This window comes from Rhineura floridana, chromosome 6, assembly GCF_030035675.1.
Source record: "Rhineura floridana isolate rRhiFlo1 chromosome 6, rRhiFlo1.hap2, whole genome shotgun sequence".
In the NCBI taxonomy this organism is placed as follows: domain Eukaryota; kingdom Metazoa; phylum Chordata; class Lepidosauria; order Squamata; family Rhineuridae; genus Rhineura; species Rhineura floridana.
The window spans coordinates 15,345,307-15,368,205 of record NC_084485.1 but is presented as its reverse complement, the minus strand read 5'-3'; the positions used below and the strand labels follow the sequence as shown (position 1 = coordinate 15,368,205).

Genomic DNA, 22,899 nt, shown 5'->3' with positions numbered 1-22,899 from the left:
AAGGGCAGGAGTACACCACATTTTTGGATTAACATTTAAAGCAACACCATAATGACCATTTTGATCTACCATACTTGTACAAAAGCTTCAGGACCCCTAGAGAACAGCTGGGGAAAGCCTTCATGTGGTTTCAAACATCTCCCTATTTATTTATTTATTTTTACCCCGTGGGCGTTCCAAAATAAAAAGGAATTTGTCGCTGTCCCATCACCAATGAGGAAGAGAAACTCTTGCTCTGGCTTCCTTTTGGCCTTTATGTTCTATAGCTGCAAGTAACATTTGTCTCTCTAATCAATCCTCCAAAAGTCACATTTTAGAAGAATGTACCACAGTGGAAAATATATTGGAACTAAAAGTTGTAATTACTGTATATATAGCACAGTGGCAGATAGACAATATTTTGCAAATACAGCGCTTTTGGATCTTCCAGATTCAACAAAATATCTTAGAAACATTAGCTTCCAAGCCATGAATATTTATTTATTCATTCATTCTTTCATTCTTTGATTTATATCCCACCTTTCCTCCCAGCAGGAGCCCAGGGCAGCCAACAAAAGCACTAAAAACACTTTAAACATCATAGAAACAGACTTTAAAATACATTAAAACAAAACATCTTTAAAAATATTTTTTAAATGCTTTCAAGACTTTTTTTAAAAAGCTTAAAAACATTGGGGGGGGTTAAAAAAAGTTTTAAAACCATATTAAAAAGCAATTCCAACACAGAAGCAGATTAGTAATATGTTTTACTAAATGGCGTGATGTGCGGCAAAGGAGCTTAAAAGGCTTAATAAGGTCTCTGGGCTTTTTATTTGACACCCTTGCTTTAAGCAGTATTGTGGGAAGAAAATTTTACATACAACATTGGCAGGAGTCTATACTTGTTCAAAAAATATTTCCAAAATTATATATATTAAAAAACCTTCTAGAACTCAAACCAAGCACCCTACAAAGGGATGGCAACATAGAGATGTAGCACAGGGCCTAAAACGCCAAGCTATAATAAATCAGAAGACCCTGATTCAAATCTGTATTTATGAACACTTCTCCCCAGGAATATTTTAAAGGATATGTGACAAACAGAAGGAGCCCAAGAAGAAAAATCACCTTACGTTTGGCATTTCTTGAAGGTGGGCCCCTGTGCCATAAGGTGCACAGCTGTGAACGCAAACGTAAAGTGGAGTGAAATCAAAATGCAAGAAAAAGAGACAAAAAAAACCAAAGGTGAAAATTTGGAAGAATAAAAGAAGAAGAATAAAAGGAACACAAGCCTAGCTTGCTTGGGCCACATCTGCACCATACACTGAAAGCACTATTATACTACTTTAAACAGTAATGGCTTCCCCCAAAGAATCCTGGGAACTGTAGTTTAATAAGGGTGCTGAGAGCTTTTAGGAGATCCCTATTCCGCTCACAGAGCTACAATTTCCAGGGTTCCTTGGGAAGAGGGATTAACTGTTAAACCACTCTGGGAATAACTCTCAGCATCCTTAACAAATTACAGCTCCCAGGATTCTTGGGGGGAAACCATAACTATTGAAGTGATGCCATGGTGCTTTTTAAATGTATAGTGCAAACGTGACCTGGTGGTTAATAAACCAATGCTTTGTATGCTTTAATTTGGATTCCTGCGTTGAGCAGGGGGTTGGACTCGATGGCCTTATAGGCCCCTTCCAACTCTATTATTCTATGATTCGAGTGTTGGACTACGACCTGGGAGACCAGGGTTCAAATCCCCGCACAGCCATGAAGCTCACTGGGTGACCTTGGGCCAGTCACTGCCTCTCAGCCTCAGAGGAAGGCAATGGTAAACCACCTCTGAATTCCGCTTACCATGAAAACCCTATTGCCATGAGTCGGAATCGACTTGAAGGCAGTCCATTTCCATTTCCATGATTCTATAACAGAATATTTGGGCATTTAGTGCAGTTCACTTGCAACAAACTTCTTAACGTGTGGGGTTTTGTCCAGTGCAGTTAAGGTCTCTAATGTGGGGTTCACACACTGTTGCACTGTGACTATAGCGTCCTTATCTTTAAGCACTCTCCTCACCCCTGCCCCCCTGCAACCTTCTAAGATACCATATATTTTTGACAATGGGAGAAGAAGCCCAGGACTGGGTGTAATTTTGGTGTGACATGTTAAGTGTTGAAAACTGAAGTGGGTGTTAACTGAGATTTTCTCATTGTTCTGTGAGATGTTGTACATTGGTTTGGATCCCACCCAAATCAGTGGGGATAATTTATCCTGTTGATTTCATGAAGAATGTAAGAAGAGCTCTGCTGGCTATGATTCAATTCTATGATTCAAGAGAATTCCTCTAGATGCTGGGTCTGCCTCTTTGAGAATATGTGCTAGACTCTGTGGGTCTACCTCCTGCCAAAAACCCATAGGCGTAAGCTCTATAAGGCTCCAAATTATACTCTGCACATGTGCAGAATGCCATGTGTGCATTTGCACAGAGACCACAAAGAAGAAACTAGAGTTAAGAAACAATGAGCAGAACAGAAATAGAAGGACCACCTTGGTTAAAGACAAATAATTGGGTGTTAGAACAAATTAAACCAGAACAATCACTAGAAGCTAAAATGATGAAACTGAGGTTATCATACTTTGGACACATCATGAGAAGACATGATTCACTAGAAAAGACAGTAATGCTGGGGAGAACAGAAGGGAGTAGAAAAAGAGGAAGGCCAAACAAGAGATGGATTGATTCCATAAAGGAAGCCACAGACCTGAACTTACAAGATCTGAACTGGGTGGTTTACAACAGATACTATTGGAGGTCGCTGATTCATAGGGTCTCCATAAGTAGAAATCAACTTGAAGGCACATAACAACTATTTGAAAAGCTCTTTTGAAGATAAAAATGCTCCTTGTTCTTCCATTCACAAAGGGAACCTAATGAGCTCACAGAAACACACTGTCAAAGAAATCAGGGCTGGTAGCACACCCAAGGGGATAATTCGTTGTATAGTCTTTTCAGGCACTCCTTTTCTGTTTAAAAGATCTTAGTAAAGCTTAACTCACATCTTCTACCAATTACTGCTTTTGCTCCCTGCGGGAGCTGATGCTTGACATGTTCAAAGTAACTTGGCTACTCTCTGCATGGTTCATAATGATATATTTGCAGAACAAACTGGTGCTTCTTGGTAACGTAAGTATCAGATTCTGCACTGGAAATCAGCAGGCAACTTCAAACTGAGAAATAAATTCTCTTGTCCAATTTCCTTAGTTTTTTCTTTCCCAGGGAGCTACCGGAGGAACAACAGACAGCTCTAAATGTCTGATCAGCAGTGCCGAGTGTCTAGGCTGCAGGAAACAGAAACTTGTATCTTTTCACAAGGCTAGCAGGCTTCTCTTCCAAGTCAACTGGGGACCATAAACAACGAGGAAATGAGACTTCAAAAAACATTCATCTCTCCTTCCTATGTTCTATAAAAGTTGATATAGGTAGGGTCCTGCCAATTGGCACTGCCAACTAATTAGATTTTTTTTCTGCCAAGAAGCACACATCTGGGCTTAGTGCCACAGAGGTCAAAGATGGGTGAGTTCCTAAACTGCCAGCTCTGCTAGTGTGAAGTCTATAGACACGGAGGAGAGAAAAGATACTTAAGACTAGACGATGGCTTACAGAATGGAAGATGATGCCAGGAAGCTTCAGTGGTAGAGTATCTGTCTTGCATGCAGAAGGTCCTAAGTTCAATCCCCAGTATTTCTTGGTAGAGCTGGGAGAGACCCCTCTCTGAAACCTTGGAGATCTGCTGCCAGTCAGTGTAGACAATACTGAGCTAGATGGACCAACAGTCTGTCTTGGTATAAGGCAGTTTCCTATGCTCCTATGTAGGTAGGCCACATAATGTTCTGGTTCACAAGTCACATTAAACCATAGTTTAAACACTGCTGAAATCACTAGCATTTTGTTCCTCTCCTGCTCCTGCCATGCTGGGGAGGAAACAAACCATAGTCTAGCTTGTCCTTATGCCCAAACCTGGGCTCATGGTTTGTTATCTCCACCACCCTACAACAACCCACAAGTGCTAAGGCAAGAACAAACCTTAGCTTCCAATTGTGGCTTGTTTGGAGAGAAACAAACCTTGAACCAAGGTGTAACAAGACTATGGCTTATTTCCTCCCTGGCCCAGCCTCAGCCAAGAGCAGGGCAGGAGCAAATCACCCACGATTTCAGCAGCGTGCACCAACACATTGCTTGTTCACATTAAACCATAATTTATTTTAACTATGGTTCAAATGCATTGTGCAAACTGGGCCTGTTTGGGCAAGTCAGTAAGCATGCTGTCTGCTTCTGCGTGAAAGCAAAGACAAGACGTTATAGCTGAACCACCTTACCGCTCACTTAAAGATTTAGCACGTGCACGACCAGCAAGCAAAAGAAACATGTGAACAACAACAGAAGCGAAAAGACAGTCATAAAATAAGTTAGGAGTCGGGGATGGAAGGAATTAGAGCAGTGGTTCTCAAACTTTTTTGGTTTGCGGCGCACTGTAAAACATTTAAAAATTTTCTGGTGCACTTCAAGTACAAAATTAATATATTAATTGATCATGGATGTAATAAATCTCTATACAAATGGGTTTCTTCTCATTTTTAAAATATACTTTCATAATATTCACGGCACACCTAGTCACCTCTTGCGGCGTACCAGTGTGCCGCGGCGCACCGTTTGAGAATCACTGAATTAGAGAGTGGGAGGGAACTGGCCAAGATACACTTGAAAAAATGAGAAAACCCTAAATAATGTACCAATTAAAAAGGGAGAGTGTCAGATATTTAGAAGCACAATACCAGACTCCAAAAACACACTGAAATATGAACTTTACAATATGACATGCTTCTGCAGTGTAACAAATGTATTTCAGATACAAAGGGTGAGACACTCCTGTTAATCTTATCTTCAGACAGAGGTCTTGTGTTAAGATATAAGCAGGATAAGAACTTATATTGTTGTAATTATACAATACACAGCATTTGTAATAAGCAAGCAGAGAGACTGCCTGAAGCACAAAGACTGCCACATCCATGGGGACTCACAAAGTCACTCACGACACTTCCCAAACCAAATTATTACTCTGACAAAAATGATGAACTTGGGGCAATCTTATGCTGAGTTTTTGAGCACATCCAAAGCAAAGCACAGCTGTAGGGATGAGTTGCCTCCCTCCTCCTGAGCTCGGCGCTGAAGAGGGGAGCAGGGAATTCCCCCTCCCCTTGTCCTCTTCTGTGGTGTCCCAAGAACCTCAGAAGCTCAGTAGGTCAGAGAGAAGACCCTGCCCCTTCCCAGACTCAGCAGTGGGGCAGTCGTGGCAGCCACAAACCATGGCCAGCTAAAGTTTGTGGATCCCTACTTACCCCCCTCCCCAGCTGTGCAATGCTTCCTCGATACTAGGCATGGATTTACTACATTGCAGTCCCCGGACAAATTAGGAACATAGGAAGAGGCCTTACACCAAGCCAGACCATTGGTCAGCCTAGCTCAGTACTTTCTAGACTGACCAGCAGAAGCTCTCTATGGTTTCAGAGAAGGAATCTTTCCCAGCCCTCCCTGGAGATGCTGCCAGGGATTGAATCTGGGTCCTTCTGGATACAAAGCAGATGCTCTGGCACTGGGCTATAGCTTTTCCCCATTGTGACTGCTTTCAAATGCAACCAGCCTCCCTGTGTAGATATGCCTCCAGTTTTCACAGAGTTTATGACTTTCCAATAAATGTTAGGAATGACAGATGGGGAAAGTAAAAGGCAGGAAGGAGACGGCCAGACCCCAGTGAGAGACCACAGGAAGATATACAGAAATACCCTTGCTGGTTGCTCTAATCTTTAACTGCAAAGGTTTAGGGAAGACAAAGCAACTTCCTGGGTGCTTATCGTGATAGTAAAGTCACTTCCTTAAGCAAATATATAAAACTCTTTACATCCAGGATACAGCGATTTAGGTAAATGAGTGAGCAAGCAAAGACATTTTCCTGACAAAATCTTCACTATCCAATGTCAGCCCCTCTCTCTGCTACCAGAAAGCAATCTAGGCATAGGATTTGGAGCATTTTGGGTTGCATTTGTACACTTGCAGTGTACTAGTCCACCACTAGTCCACAACCACTAGTCCACAACCTTCTCCTGGAAACTCAACAAACCAGAATACATCCCCTTGTTTGCTGCAAGGCCAGATTTCTTTTCCTCAACCAGGAAAGGAGAATATTGTAGATATTCTGAACCTTGGTCATTGGGCTCCCCATTTTTATTTTTATTTTAAAAAAACAGCCTTAAGATTGCAAACATAACTCATCTTTTCCATCATTATACTTTTTTGGGCTTTGTTGTTGTTATGTGCCTTCAAGTCAATTTCGACTTATGGCGACCCTATGAATCAGCGACCTCCAAGAGCATCTGTCATGAACCACCCAGTTCAGATCTTGTAAGTTCAGGTCTGTGTCTTCCTTTATAGAATGAATCCATCTCTTGTCTGGTCTTCCTAGGAGCCCTGTAATAGTGATCAGCATAAAACCCATTCTTCTCAAGGCACCCAACTCTCCCATCACAATGCATGCTAAGTGTATGGTGCTGAAGCAGCACAAATCAAGAACAAGTTCTAAATAGGGTTGCCATATTTTCAACTGGCCCCTGCAGATGAGCATTTAACAGCTGCTTGATCAACATTATCACTTTCTATTTGCTGCAAGATATCCTCGACCATTCCAGAAAGTACTTATTGGGCTTTATTTTCATTTTTTTTTCTGGCTACCCTTGTGTGCTTTTAACAGCTGCATAATGAAAAAAAACCAACAAGTAACTTTCCCCCCATATTCCTATTTCTGCAGGCCATGAAGAGTTCCATCTGCTACATTTTTGTTTGTCATACAGTTGTTAAAAGCACAGGAGTCATCCCAGAAAAATGTCCTACCAATGCTTTTGGGAATTCTGGCCCTATGGCGGCTCAAGATGAGCCTTTGTTGGTCTGATCCAGCCTGAACCATTCCATTGACTGACTATTAGTCATCTCATCTTGAGGAAATGAATCAATCACCAGTTCATTGTAGTAACTGGAAGAGGGTAGTTTGGGTTGACAACTGTGCCTCCTGACCCAATCAAAATCCACTTTGAGAGCGATCAGTGAGGAATCTGTTCCAGGAAACCTCATTAAACAATAAAATCCGCGTACACTAAGGCTGTTATCCAATACATGTCTGCTCAGAAGTAAGCTCCATTGGGTTCAATGGGACTTACTCTCAGGTAGATGTGTATTGGATTGCAGCCTAAGTCAAGAGAAGTCATCAGTTCCATTTTCCGGATCCTGAACCTTCTGCACAACAGTTAAGGAGGAAACTTCAACAGCTTGTCACATCACCATTCTGCTGTGTTGATTTGAAAATTTGGCAAAATTTCTTCACCTATGCACCTTATGAAGACTCTGGAGTGTTAACGTTGAAAGTCTGGCCCATTTTAGATTAGGTCAGTGGTTTCCAAATTTCCCCCCTCCCCCCCAGACCACTTGAAAATCACTGATGGTCTTGGCAAACCACTTAATTATTTTTCTGTCTGTTGTAGTAAATGTAATGTACCGTACGGTTCCGTATGATCTTTAATGGCATTTTTATTGCTTCTTTTCTTTCCTATATTGTATTTTATGGTATTACGATTTGCAGTACATACAATTCAAACTGTAATGCAATAAAATACAATATAAGCAATAAAATACAGTTTGGAACCACTGCACTAGGTGATTGTGTATGATGCAAGAGCATTTTGATTGGGATGTCAAACATAAGAAGAGCCCTGTTGGTGGAGACCAAAGGTCCATCCAGACCTACTTCCTACAGTAGTCAATCAGAAGCTTCTGGGAAGTCCACGAGCAGGGCTTGAAAGCACCAGTCCTCTTCCACTTTAGCTCCTTAGCAACTGGTGTTCAATTGAACCTGCAGGCTCTGTATACAACTATGATGAGAAAGTAAGCAAACAATGGGAAAATGATATAGGCTGCCCATTAGCTACCAGGCCAAGTTCAAGGTTCTGGTTTTGGTGTACAAAGCCCTATACAGTTTGGGACCAGGATACTTGAAATATTGTCTTACCCCTTATATACCCAGTCAGTCACTGTGCTCTGCAGGTGAGGGATGCCTGCAGATACCATCTTATGAGGAGGTCCATTCTGCACAACATAGGAAGCGGACCTTTAGTGTTGTGGCACCTACCCTTTGGAATTCCCTCCCCTTAAATATTAGTCAGGCACCATCTCTGTTATCTTTTCGGCGCCTACTGAAGACCTTCCTCTTTCAACAAGCCTTTACGTAGAGACTTTATCCCAGTCTGCACCTGTGTTAGAATTGCTTTTTAAGATGTTTTTAAAGCTTTTTCAAAAATATGTTTTTAAAGATGATTTGTTTTAATATATTTTAAAGTCTGTTTTTAAGATGTTTTAGAGTGTTTTTAGTGTTTGTTTGCCGCCCTGGGCTCCTACTAGAATGGTGGGGTATAAATGTAATAAATAAATAAATAAATAATAAAATATGCAAACCACCAGTGGTCCTTGAGCTTCATTCAGGTGGTCTGTGGCATGTCTGTGGATTTGTGGTTGAAGATGGGAGGTGGCACATCCCTCGCATTAAATATTCATATTGATTTATAATTGTATTTTTATTGCTTCTTTTATTTCTCCTTTTGTATCTTACTGTATTACAATATTGCATTCTAAAATATTGTATTGCATTCTACCCTGAACACGCCCAATCTCATCTGATCTCGGAAGCTAAGCAGGGTCAGGCCTGGTTTGTACTTGGATGGGAGACCACCTGGGAATACCGGGTGCCGTAGGCTTAGAGGAAGGCAACGGTAAACCACCTCTGAATACCTCTTACCATGAAAACCCTATGAATATATCCAAAAAAAAGATTCATAGGGTCGCCATAAGTCGTAATTGACTTGAAGGCATATAACAACAACATTCTACGGAATGCAAATTGTAATACAATAAAATATAATATATAAAAAATAAAAGGAGCAATAAAATACAATTAAAAATCATACAGCATCTAGCACAGTGCACTACAACTGCTACAGCAGGCAAAAAAAAACCCCAATCATTAAGCGGTCCACTAAGACCCGCAATTTTCAAGTGGTCCATGGGGGAAAAAAAATTGAGAGTCATTGATATAGATATTTACCAACATCCAGAACTGCAGGATGTTGCTTGCTCCAGAACCATTGTGGGGGTTGGTGCATGTGCTCCACTGTCACATCCCTTCCATTTTTCTCTTATACTCACAGGCAAAGTACTGCCAAGGCTGATACATAAGTCCAAAATCAGTTGACCGCTCAAGTACCCACAGGTCTGGACGAGGGGAATTTGCAAACTTAACCAGAACGTAGGCCACATGGAAGAGCTGTGAGAGAAAGGGAAAGACAGAGATTAATTTAGGCCAGAACTAAAAACCAATGCACAAAATTGTGAAGAAAAATATCCCTTCCCCCCGGCAAGAATTGATTTGCTATAGACACACCAGGTAGCACTTTAGATATGTAAAGAACTCATTTTTGCCAGGCTTGTATTTTAATGCTGCATGAATCAAAACTGGATTTCATGCATCACTGTCTCCACGGTCAGAAGCAGTTGATGGAAACCACAGGAGGGGAGAGTGCTATTGTGCTCAGGTCCTGCTTGCAGGCTTCCCATAGGCATCTGGTTGACCACTGTGAGAACAGGATGCTGGGCTAGATCATCCAGCAAGCTGTTGTTGTGTTCCCATTCTGTCCCCTCCCCTAATCTAATTTTGCTAGATTAGTTTGCTTTTTTACATAAATCAAGGCGGGGGGGGAGATTAAGAAGGAGATTGCAAAAGGACTTAATATAATGCACCCATGTCCCACCCCACGGCAAAGAGCCTTCTATAACATCTTTTCATGAGTAATTTTTGTTCAGCAAAAGTCCTCTCTAATGCTACTTGAATGCCTTCCGTGAGCAAGTTTAGCCTCTATTTGTTTCCTGTAGATATGGGCTGGTAGATTAGTAATGAACTGATTTGGCTCCTGAATATTCTAAGATTGCCCAGTACCAGTTTCTTGTCCTGCAGAGGAAAAGGAGACATCCTTTAATTACTAATTTCCTCTTATTTTTATGTATCCTGAAAGGGGGGGGGCAGAATAAATCCCAATAACTAAAGCCTCCACCCATGGGAAGAGAAACTAGTACTGGGTCAATTTAGAGATGCTATTTATCAGCAGAACAAGAAAAATGCAATGGAACTGTTCGATTTAAAGACATAAGAGCCATGAAAAGCCTAAATTTTGCTAGTCCATGAAGGAAAGGCTAGTGTTGCAATTGTGCCTTATCACCAAAACAATGGCTTTAAGTCAAGTCTAAAAAAATCCCAGAAGGATTACTAAAAAACAAAACAAAACAAAAAGCCCAACCCTGATCTGGAAAGCCTAACAACTATGCCATGTGGATGCACCATAAAAAGTGAGTGAACAAAGGATGTCAACTCCAGAGAAAAGGGCTGGTATGGAAGCAGGGCTAACAAGTTTTTAAAGATGGTTTGTTCAAACATATTTTAAAGTCTGTTTTTATGATGTTTAAAGTGTTTTTAGTGCTTTTGTTTGCCGCCCTGGGCTCCTGCTGGGAGGAAGGGCAGGATATAAATCAAATAAGAAAGAAAGAAAGAAAGAAAGAAAGAAAGAAAGAAAGAAAGAAAGAAAGAAAGAAAGAAAGAAAGAAAGAAAGAAAGAAATGTTTTGTAGAATTACTTCAAGGTTCTAGATAAGAGAAATGGGAAATGTTGATTCTCTGATGTAGTTAATTCTGCATTTGCCAAGCCAGCCAGATGGAGTGGGAAGAGGGCACTCTATAAAACACACACCCAACCAGTTCCATAAGCAAGGGTAACAAGTAGCTTCTGATAAGGGCTTCTTCACATTCAGCTAGAGTTGCTCCCAATTAGTTCAAATGCTGATTTATACAGCCATGTCCTTGCCAAGACTGAAATAAACATACAACTTAAAAATGTCAGCACTAGGAAAAAACAAACTCAGCAACAGAATTTCCCTTCACGAGCTGGCACTGGCTCTCTCCAAAAATCTTCACTTTATCATCCTGTCAAAAAGTGATATTTTAAAGGCAGGGGAGAGTTTCTTTTATTGGTAAAAATGCTTCAACATCAACACACACAGGAAATACAGTGCTTACAAGAGCATGTGTTTTCAAGTCCAACACAGTGTGATACAATAAATTAGAAGACAATGCTTCCACATGCCATACAAACCAAGGGACCTCGAGCCCAAATCAGGAGAATTTCCCAGTTATAGGGTTGTATCCAACATTAATCATATAAAGCAACATTCTAACTCTTATGACCATTCTCTGAGTTCCATCTGTCGGAGAAGTGCATTATTCATCCATAAAGTAGAAAGCATTTTCAGTGAGGGCACACCCACTTTGGACCATCATCCCCAAGAATTGGTGCTGGCACTGCAGGGTCAAGATATTCTTATTTGCCCAAGTTTTTTGTATTGTATATACAATACAAATATATTGTATTGTCTTAGCTGATTGAATAATTTTTGGTTGGTTATTTCTCAGATTTTATTATTTTGTTTTGGTTTTTTAAAAAAATGTTTTAATATTGTATTGATATTTGGTTTTTTTAATATACACCACCCTGGAACCTATGTCTTGGATAGAGGCATGATTTAGGAATTTTCAAAATAAATATAAATAAATACATATGAACTAGGCTTGGAATTGTGTGCATAACATCTGGCGAAATCCCTCTCCCTCCCCCCAAAAGGAGGTGTCAATGGGATTTTCAATGGTCAGAGGTATAAGACTTCAGTGCTCTGAAAAGCAGCATGCCACTTCTACTGACTAATGGAAACAAAACTAGGTTGGGCAAAAACAGCAAACAGATGTTGATTTGCTTCGTTTGTACAAGTTACAATGATTTGGGTTATCCTGATACAGAATTTATTCCCCATCCCCTTTTTTTAAATTGCAAGGTGTGCACAACCCTGCTGTGGAAGGGCCATAGCTCAATGGTTACAGCATCTGCTTTGCATGCAGAAGGTCCTAGGTTCGGTCCCCGGCATCTCCAGGTGGAGCTGAGAGAGACCTCAGTCTAAAACCCTAGAGAGGCACCAGCGTACATAAAGCTGAGATGGATGGGCTCAGATGGGTCTGCCTCTGTATAAGGCAGCTTCCTGTGTTCCTAACCCCTGTATAAATTGACAAATAAGAGGGCTATGAATTTGACTTCGTTTCTATCTGAAGTTATATATTCAGAATTGCAGACAACAGCTAGCCTTGGCACACTGTTATCATAGTTGTGAGAGGTTGTAACGGTCATTCCGCAGCGCAGAGTGACCCATGCAAAAATTGGTATTCTCTGGAGAGACCCATAAAACAGGAACTCACATTCCCCATCAAAGCTTGAATGTTCCTACAATGAGTCACCCACCACAGATTAAGCGGAAGACTCAGAACCTGAGCAAATTTGTGTCTTCCAATCCCTGCTTGACTTTGCAGCATCTCACAGAAGCTCAACTCCATCCTTCCTTTTACTCACAGGACGATGGCAAACCCATCATGTTATGAATACAAATGGGTGCCAACAGTCCTAATTAGTCTCATTTACCTTCTAATTAGCTGAACCTCCCAAGCCAGATTCTATCATCAGCTGCTTTCCTCGAGGACTCAGTTCTCACTAGTTTAAAACCGTTTCTTGGCAATGAAATCATGGCTAAACACCAGCCCACTAAGTTATGCATTCTCTTGCTTTATAAATTCTTGCCTGGAATGGTTTCTCTCTTTGGGGAATAACTAAGCATCTCTGCCAGAACTTTGTATGGCTTCTGGCACGATGGGATTCACTATTCCTTTTTCACTTTCCCACAAAATCTACTGGCTGAAGGGAAAATGACATGTAACTTGGCACTCTGTGTAACATATGAGGGTTTGTACAGGGTGGTCTTTCTTGGGCGACAATTACACGGCAAGGCCGTGTCAAAAGACAAAGGCGCTTTCTCAAGATCATTTCATACAGATTAGTTATCCCTTAATATGCTTCAGCCAACCACAGTTCAGTTCACAAGAGAGTGTTATTAAGAGTGATATAAAATGATTTTGTATTTTATACTTGCACATCTCTGTAGTATACAAGGATTGCAATGATCTAACACTGTAGATCAGCTTGCATAGTTATTAGAAACCATTTGGATGGAGTAAACCGCAGATAAAACAGTATTTATAAAACCCTGATTTTAAAAGCATTGCACTCATTTTTCTAAAAGAGGTCATAGTTCATAAGGATCCCTCTCCCAATTTTCACTACATTTTTACTTTTTCCACTGGAAAATCGGGGGGGGGGGCTACAGAGGGAAAAATTCCCCAGCTTTTCCAGGTTTATACCAGGCCTAGTTAAGATTTAGCAAGTGCTAAAATATGAAGAACCAATTATTCTTATTTCTGGCTTATTGTATAATATGGCAAGGGGATAAGTAGCCAGTTTATAAATGAATCTTTGAACTAAGCAGATTCTGGGGAAGTAAACTACTTTCCCACACTCAAAGATGTTTCTCTAGGTTTTTGTTTCTCACTGTTATTTCCCCCCTATTTGGGGAAAGTCAGCAACTGCACAGAGAGCAAACTTTTTGCATGGAGAAGGTGCTAAATTCAATCCTTGGCATTTCCAGCTAAAATGATCAGGTAGCCGGAGATGGGAAAGACAGCTGCCTAAGACCCTGAAGACCTAATGCCAATCAGAGTAGATAATTCTGGCTTACATAAGAACATAAGAAGAGTCTGGTTGCTGGATCAGGCCAGGTGTCAATGGGAAGCATGCAAGTAGGACTAGATTATATTATATGAACCAAATAGTCTGACCCAGTAAAGACTGTACCTATGTCTTCTTCTTCATCATCCCACCTCATCCTCATAAACCCTTGCTCGTCTGCTCTGTTCATCACTGTGCATTGGCAAAAATTTGCTGCTGTTGTTATATGCCTTCAAGTCGATTACAACTTATGGCGACCCTATGAATCTTTTTTGGATATATTCATAGGGTTTTCATGGTAAGAGGTATTCAGAGGTGGTTTACCATTGCCTTCCTCTAAGCCTACAGCACCCGGTATTCCCACGTGGTCTCCCATCCAAGTATTAACCAGGCCTGACCCTGCTTAGTTTCCGAGATCAGACGAGATCGGGCATGTTCAGGGTAGTATGGCCATAGGCACTGCAAAAACATCTACTGACAAATCTTTTTGTTATTTGCAATCTGATGGGCAGTCAGCTATACCCCATTATAGAAAGTGGAGAATGGTAAAGAGTGCTGCTATTACATGAAATGAACTCTATTTCCTTCACATCCTGCAGAATACACCATGAAAAAACAAAAGTTAAAATAAAAGTCAAGATGCCTGTTATCAAGTGAGCTTACGTTGAGAAAATTCAGAGTTACAAAGACTTTGTGCAGCAGCTCTAAAAATAGAAAGAACTGGCAAGAAAAGCAGACTCTTGTATGCCAGATTTAGTCTATTTCTGCTTTTCTGCCCAACCACTAATATAGGAAGGAGCCTGCATTTTGCTCCCACCCACCAACAAAACTTTATTTAGCTCATATTTTCATTCAAATAAATGCAATCCTCTATATCCCTAGAGATTCAGCCAAACATTTTCCCAACAGAGGGGAGGGTAAGATAGCTAATTGTTCATGCAAAATTAATCAACATGCCTGGCTCCAATCTCAAAGTACCAAACTCAGATTTAACTGGCTTTTGCACAGGAATTCAGCAGGTGCCTAACCCTTTCCCCTCACACCAGTTTCCCAGTGAAAATTGCCCTTCCCAACCCAGCTACTTTTCAACTTACATTTATATCTCACATTTCCTTTAAGAAGCATAGATTGTCCACCCCTAAGAACATAAGAGCCTGGTGGATCAGGTCAAGGGCCCATCTAGTCCAGCATCCTGGTCTCACAATGGCCAACCAGATGCCTGTGGGAAGTCTGTAAACAGGATCTAAGCATAAGAGCACTTTCCTCTCCAGCAACTGGTATTTGGAAACATCCTGCCTCCAACTATGGAGGCAGAGCATAGCCATTATGGCTAGTAGCCACTGACAGCCTTATCCTCCATGAATTTTTTCTAATCCTCTTTCAAAGCCATCCAAGTTGGTGGCCATCACTGCCTCTTGAGGGAATGAATTCCATAGTTATAAGAACATTTTATCCTCACAACAGCCCTGGGAGGTAAATTAGGCTGAGTTGTCCAAGTGAGCTGCATAGGTGAGCAGTAATTGGAACCCTGGTCTCCCAGATCCAAGTCCAACACTCTCTAAGCACTATATCACACTCACTCTGCATTTCCTTTTGTTGTTGCCGGGCATTGCAGCATCTTTAAAAAAAAACATGCTTATAAAAAAGTGTGAATCACTACTTAGGCTAAATTCCAAATTAGGAATTGTTTTTTTAGTTGCATCCATCCAGTTTCAAGCATGCATAGAGAAATTATGTAATTTTGTGAGGTGAACATTGGTAAAGGGACTAGATGTACAGGGAGTTGATGGAACACTCTTTATCTAAAGTGGCAAAGAGTTGTAGCCTCAGAGTTCTAAGAACATGAGTTTTCTTCATATTCATGAGCAGGGCCGGTTCTAAAGGGCGGCCAGGTTGGGCACTGGCCCGAGGGCCCCGGAGCTACAGGAGCTCCTAAGGGGCCCTTGAGGGGCCCTCCGCTCCCCTTCCACGATCCACGCTCCCCCCACGCCCCCCACTTACCTGTCAGCCAGCTTTTTAGCATTGCCCTTAATGAAGATGGCAGCCGCAGCTTCCCTAAGGTACTGAAGTCGCTGCCGCCATCTTAGTTGATGGCAGCGATGTGTGCGCATAGCACGCACGTGTGCCATCAACATATATGGTAGCGGAGGCTTCATTCCCCTTAGGGAAACCGCAGCCGCCATCTTCATTAAGGGCAATGGTAAAGACTAGACAGGTAGGGGGGGCGCGGAGGGCATACACACGTGAGCACACACTCACACACTGTCTGGGGGGCCAGGGCAAGCTGATGCCCAAGGGCCCCTGAATGCCTGGAGCCGGCCCTGTTCATGAGTGTGCACAGGGTCTTTGTGATTTATATAGAACTTGTGTCATTTTGTAGATTTGGTTTGTAGATTTTGTTACTATTGTGCTTTGCATTATTTAAAAAATCATAACTGGAAGTCTATTTATTATTCATCACCTACTACAATTTTTTTGTCTCAAAGTAACTTACATTTTTTTTAAAAAAATCCTGACAAGCCACTTCCAGAAGATGGGCACATAAGATGACATAAATAGGCCACGTGAAGAACAAGCCATTTGAAGTTTTGAAAACTGAACCAGGCTCCCAATAATAATAAATTATTGGATAACCCAGTGCATGCAGATCTCTTAGACAGCAACCACAATCACACATAGAATAATAGAATAGCAGAGTTGGAAGGGGCCTATAAGGCTATTAAGTCCAACCCTCTGCTCAATGCAGAAATCCAACTTAAAGTATACCAAACAGATGGCTGTCCAGCTGCCTCTTGAATGCCTCCAGTGTTGGAGAGCCCATCACCTCCCTAGGTAATTGGTTCCATTGTCGTGCCACTTTAACAGTTAGAAAGCTTTCCTGATGTTCAGTCAAAATCTGGCTTCCTATAACTTGAGCCCATTATTCCATGTCCTACACTCTGGGACGATTGAGAAGAGATCCCGGCCCTCTTGTGTGTGACCTTTCAAGTACTTGAAGAGTGCTATCATACCTCCCCCAGTCTTCTCTTCTCCAGGCTAAACATGCCCAGTTCTTTCAGTTTCTCCTCATAGGGCTTGGTTTCTAGTCCCCTGATCATCCTTGTTGCCCTCCTCTGAACCTGTTCCAGTTTGTCTGCATCCTTCTTAAAGTGCAATATCCAGAATAGATGCAATACTGAAGACGAGGCCTAACCAGTGCCAAATAGAGGGGAACAAGTACTTCACATGATTTGGAAACTATATTTTTGTTAATGCAGCCTAACATAGCATTTGTCTTCTTTGCAGCCACATTGCACTGTTGGCTCATATTGTGCTTGCGATCAACAACAATTCCAAGAGCCTTCTTGCATGTAGTATTGCTACATATTCTCAAAAAGACCACAGAGTGCCTACCACTCTCATGAGACCCTAAGAAATAAAATGTCAAAGCTGTCCTAGCAGAAAGAGACTTAAACTAGAGTACAGTAGGGCCCCGCTTTACGGCGCTTCACTTAATGGCGCTTCGCTAATGTGGCGGTCTCAATTAGACGTAATTAGACTAAAGCCCCACTCATACGGTGCTTGTTCCGCATTTATGGCGGTTTTCGGGCACTGCGTGCCATTCTATTTGATGAGTTCCGCTTTTCGGCAGTTTTCGTTTTTCGGTGTGGGTCCAAAACATAACCCGCTGTATGAGTGGGGCCCTACTGTATGTAAAACCAGGTGTGGGGAACCTTTAGCCCTCCACATATTTCTTAACTACAGCTACTATCAGCCTTAGGAAACATGGCCAATGGCCAGGGATGATGGGAGTTGTAGTGCAGCAGCATCTGGAGAGAGAATCAAATAGGGAAACAAGGGCAGCTATATCATCCTATCTGTATCCTGCACTTTTTGTCCTGACAATAATTGCATAATTGTGGAGGTATTATTTGTTCCTTCTCGGGGGCAGGGAACTGTCCAGTGGGGTGAAAACAGAGGTAAAATTATCCCATCCCAAAAAGCCACAGTGATTTGGAAAGGCTCGTTCATGGTTTATTTTTTTTATTTTTATTTTTATTTTTTTATGAATTTATAAATTTTATTATAATTTATTATAATTTTATGATTTATGAATTTTTGAGTATTATATGTCTGGGACTATTTTATTTCATTTTGACGAATCTGCTTGTTCTCGATGCCACTAACTGTTTTGATGCTGTGAACTAAATTTGTTTTGCATTCCTGAACATATAAGAGATAAGGCAGGCTGTGCTGTCTACACTGTGATGTCATCAAGCTTGGAATATTAACCCCTTTGTTGCTGGAATAAGAAGTGGGGTTTTTTTCTTCGTGGTTTTAAGAATGGCAATCAAGAAAGTGGCTGAGACCCTGGAAGTAATTATGTTTCAGAAAATAATGGATGAGATTGAGATAACGAAACAAACCCTGAGACAGGGCAGACAGGAGATGAAAATTGAATTTGGCAAAATAAAGCAGGAGCTTAAAGAAATAGGGGATTTTGTGAGAGGGGAGGTTGATGAGATCAGAGATACAACTGGACAAGCATCAGAAGATGAAAAAAGAAAAATTAAAGGGAAGATGCAAGCCCTGGAGATTGGAACAAATGTGGAACTGGAAAAAGATTTGGAGTTATGGATATTAGAGATAAAGTTTACTGTTTGGAATTCAGCGTTGTCCTTGAAGAAATTAATGAAGATATCAGAGATAAAATTATCAATGTCTTGGATAAACTTCTGGACTGGAATGATGTGATGGAGCTTGACATAGAAAAAATCTATAGAATTAATTACAGATATGTGACAATGGAAAAACTCTCAAGAGATGTGCCAGTGCATTTCGTAAAAAAGAAGAACAGAGATATGATTTTACAACAATATTTCAGCAACACATTCAGAATTGATGGCAAGGAATTATTTGTGATGAAGGAAATTCCCATCAGACTCTTATTATATGACTATGGCTATAACAGCAAGATTATTATGGGACACTGATAATGGAAGAATGGCTACTGAAATTACTGGACCTAACAGGATTATTATGGGTGCAAGGATGGAAGATGGAAGATGGAATTAACACTGATAATGGAAGAATGGCTATTGAAATTATTGGACCTAATAGATTTGATGAGATGGATTAATTGACATGCTTATTTGGAGAAAAATCGATAGATATATTTCTCAAGGAGTTGAAACCTCTCTTTGACTTTTTGTGGAAAGAACAAAGTGATGTTTATGAGATTTTATGATTAATTAAGATAACTACTGGAGGAAAGTGATTTTGTAATATAATTTAAGAGACAGGTTTGTTATATATTGTAGACCTATAACTGATCTGCGACAAATCAGAAGTCAACATTTTATTTTATTGTTTAATTTGTATTTTTGTTTTGTTTTGTTTTGTTTTTGAAAATTTGAATAAAAATTAATGATAAAAAAAAGGAAAGGCTCGTTCATGGATATGGTCCTTTACATTTGTCAAGCTTCATATATTTGTGATTTATTTGCATGTAATATAATAATAGCTCAATCTTTATTTTTTAAACGATAATATTTACACCCTGTCTTTCAAAAAAAAATCCCCAGGGCAACTTCAACCCCTATTCTTATTTAGTTCTATACCAAGGATGGAGTCTATATTGCTGTTGGTGGTAACTGGGGATTTACACTTCCTTTCAAACAGTAGTACGACTATGCAGAGCTTCATCAATCAAAAGACTTTGTCATTTCTTCAGTAGTAGCTTTGTTATTCCTACATTCACTTCTTGTCTATGCACTTTTCCAGAAAAATCTAAACCTCCTCATGCACATTATTATTCTTCATAATAAGTTTTACTGTCATACTTACAGTCATCTTGAGACCTCATGTATAAGGTGAAATACAAACTGGGGACTTGCTACGACAGCCTTCCCCAGCCTGGTGCCCTCCAGATGTGTGCTGCCTGGGGCTAATGGGAGTTGAAATTAAAACATTTGGAGAGCACCAGGTTGGATATGGTTGTGGTAGTTCATCTCAGAACCCCTAAACTCCTCCACCTCTGTCTTGCTTTATACCATTTTCCTTTTACTTGACTTGTTTATTAATTAACAGATGAAAATAAGCCTTAGCAGTTTCCCAGTAAACTTGGGTATTTTGAGAATGTGGTGTGAGTACAATTAAGGTAGCATTTCTCTTAAACAGATAATGCCCCCTCTAAATACACAAAGGTTGTAAGAGAATTCGCTGAGGGTCAGTTCATAAGGGTTAAAGCATTTCAACTTTCTTCTTCGCTGGAAAGATTTACAGTCCATGTGTAATTTTAACTTTTGAAAAGCACATACAGATGCATTTTGAATGCTAAGATTTGTTGCAAAAGCAATCCATGTGTGTGTGAGCACACACAATACCCTCTTAGGTGCCTCATTTTCACCACCCCTAACATTACAATCACCCCACACACACACGCACACACACACAATCCAGACCCACATTCCTGAGAAGGTGAAGTAGTTCTTATCTTTCTACAGTAGGTTAATTACAGAGGAATCTAGCTGGAAAGGAATACAAATCAAACCTCTCCCTTTTCTATTTCCACGAGAGATCCTCTCTGGACTATATATTACTGCTGCAACTTCAGGGGGAGGACAGAAACAAGCCAAGATTTTAAAGCCTGATAGGAGTTAAAGGATGGTCAGGACTCAGGCAACAATAACAAATAATAATCTTAACCTCAAAAAAACAAGTACTTTGCAAGCAAAAGTCACAATTCATATATGTGAGCAATCTTCATAAATTATGCCATGTATGTTCCTTTATTTCAGTGGGTCTACTCAGAGTCGAACGTAGTTGAATACAGCCCTAACTCAGTATAAAATCTCAGCTTTGTACATCTTTGAACAGTCCTTTGAACAAAGCAGGCTACACCTGAATAGAGCAGACTTCAGGCTTGAGAATCTACTCTCTGTTACTAGAACTTCAAGAGCCACCAACCACAGGCTGGTGCAATGACTTACACTTAAGAATTTAAGAATGCTGAGCCCAGGGCTTTTTCAGTATCCAAACAGAACAGACATCACAGCCCTTCCACACAAAAGTCCACTCCTGGTTATCCCAAGCCTTCTCATTTATTTATTACATTTATATACCACCTTTTCCTCCAAGGAGATCAAGGTGGTGCACATGGCTCTCCCCTCCCTATTTTATCCTCACAACAACCCTGTGAAGTAGGTCAGGCTTAGAGTCAGTGACTGGCCCAAAGTCATCCAGTGAGCTTTATGGCTGAGTGGAGATTCAAACCCTGGACTTCCAGGTCATAGTCCAAAGCTCTGATGATTACGCCACACTGGGTCTCTTGATTTCTTAATTTCAGCAGTATAATTTCAGCAGAAGTAGTCACCTTGTTGCTGCTACTGTTCAACTATCAGGAATCAGAAATTCTTGCTGGTCTGCTGAAAATCACCCAGCCATGTACCGACAGATGCAGATCTACCTTATGCCCATCGCTCGGCTACACTGTAAGATCTCAAGGCATATCACATGGACTTCCATATATATATATGCGCAGCTCACAGAGGCAGATTGGTTCCATCAAGGCTCAACTGGCAGTGCCTTTAGTGATTTAGTGCCAGCATTAAATCATTCCATGCATGTAGGAAACCCTGTCTCCTAGGTTACCAGTGAAACTTTTGATGTTCTGCTCTTCAGTCAGCTGACCATTGGACAGAGGGAGGTGTAGCACACAAAGGAGCCTGTGCAGGCCTCCATTCAGGCTGCCACTTCCACATGAAGAGCCCTGAAGCAAAGTGGAAAACGCTTTGGTTCTTTGCCCATACAGGGACAGAACAATAAAAGCCACCGTGTATTTAGTTACACATATAAACTACGCCCAGAGGACCAAACCGCTGGTCGCTGACTTCACACTATTGCAACTTCCTAAACTAGTACATAAATTTGATGCCGGGGATTGAACCTGGGACTTCTTGCAAGCATATGCTCTGCCACTCAACTATGGCCCTTTAAAAAGGAGGGGGGAGCAGACTTAATAATTAATAAATAAACTACTTTGTCACATTTTATCATCTTTCAAAGAGCAAGCTTAATCTGCGAAATAATTTACAAAGCTTAACTTTCTCTTCAGAAGACCCCTGTGAGGTAGGCCACTATTTGTCTCACTTTATGTCACACAGAATGCACAGCTGATGGGGGATTTTAATCCATACCTCCCAAGTACAACTGTCCACTGGACCACAGCAGTTTACTACCTCAGTGAGAATTAAGAGTACTGGTGAATCCAGGTTCTAAAGGACATGTAATGTGATAATGTAATTCAGAGGATTTGTAACAGCAAGCATTTATAAATTATATTATGGGATTATAAAGTACTGTGTGTGTCCATGCATGTGCACATGTGTGTATATACATATATGTCTAAAACCAGGGTTTAGTCAGGCTCTAGTACCTTATCACATGTGCCATCATCACTCTGGTTCCATAGCAAGCTTCGCTTTGACTATGTATCTGCTTCTGGCCTTCCTGATTATTGCTGCCTTGGATCTTTTCATCCCTGTTTGCTACACTGGAATTTGACCCTTGCCTGTTTGGGACCACATATCTGCTTCTACCTCACCTGAGACTGCAGGTACCAGAACATGACGACTTGGGGCCAGGTCCCTGCTGAGGCTTGGCATGAACCAACATGATCCTAACATGGCCTTGACAGGAATGTAAAGCAAAACGAACTCCAACTTCACAAAATTCATTTTCATGCCATGAAGAAACACTGGGGGGAGGGAGGGGGAAATAAAAAAGTTAAAATAGGTGAAGACACAGGAGAAGAGATGGATTACACAATCAGCCAAGTTAAGATGGGCTTTATCACATTTCCACTAATGTGCTGATCCACTGAAAGAAAATGTTGTCCCTCTCATTTAGCGTGGCCAACATAGCAACAACATCTCAAGCTCTTCCCGCAAAAGACCATTTTTGAAAATATATGAATAAAAGCTGGGGTCAGGGAAGAATTGCACAAAGCAGGTAATTAAAAATATTGTTTCCAAGACATCAAAAACTAACTGGATCAAACTAACAGCTGTACTGCACAGCTCTAAAACAAAAAGCAGGTGGATGGAAGTGAAATCTGTCATGTTTCAAGTTGGCATACTGCACC

The 22,899-nt window shown here is 40.9% G+C and overlaps 1 protein-coding gene, 1 non-coding gene and 1 pseudogene across 3 annotated transcripts in view; 1 reads left to right on the top strand and 2 right to left on the bottom strand.

The window, feature by feature from the left end:
• The window catches only part of LAMA5 (laminin subunit alpha 5), a 255,687-nt gene that overhangs the window by 142,071 nt on the left and 90,717 nt on the right, over positions 1 to 22,899 (bottom strand). For both annotated transcript variants that reach the window (XM_061631076.1, XM_061631077.1), the window contains exon 3: positions 9,278 to 9,395. In XM_061631076.1, coding sequence (XP_061487060.1) covers positions 9,278 to 9,395 — 118 coding nt within the window. The remainder of the gene's footprint in view (positions 1 to 9,277; positions 9,396 to 22,899) is intronic.
• On the top strand, positions 8,712 to 8,829 carry LOC133388132 (5S ribosomal RNA; annotated as a pseudogene).
• Positions 14,115 to 14,233, bottom strand: LOC133388176 (5S ribosomal RNA). The gene has a single exon (XR_009763669.1). It is a non-coding gene; the product is annotated as a 5S ribosomal RNA (ribosomal RNA).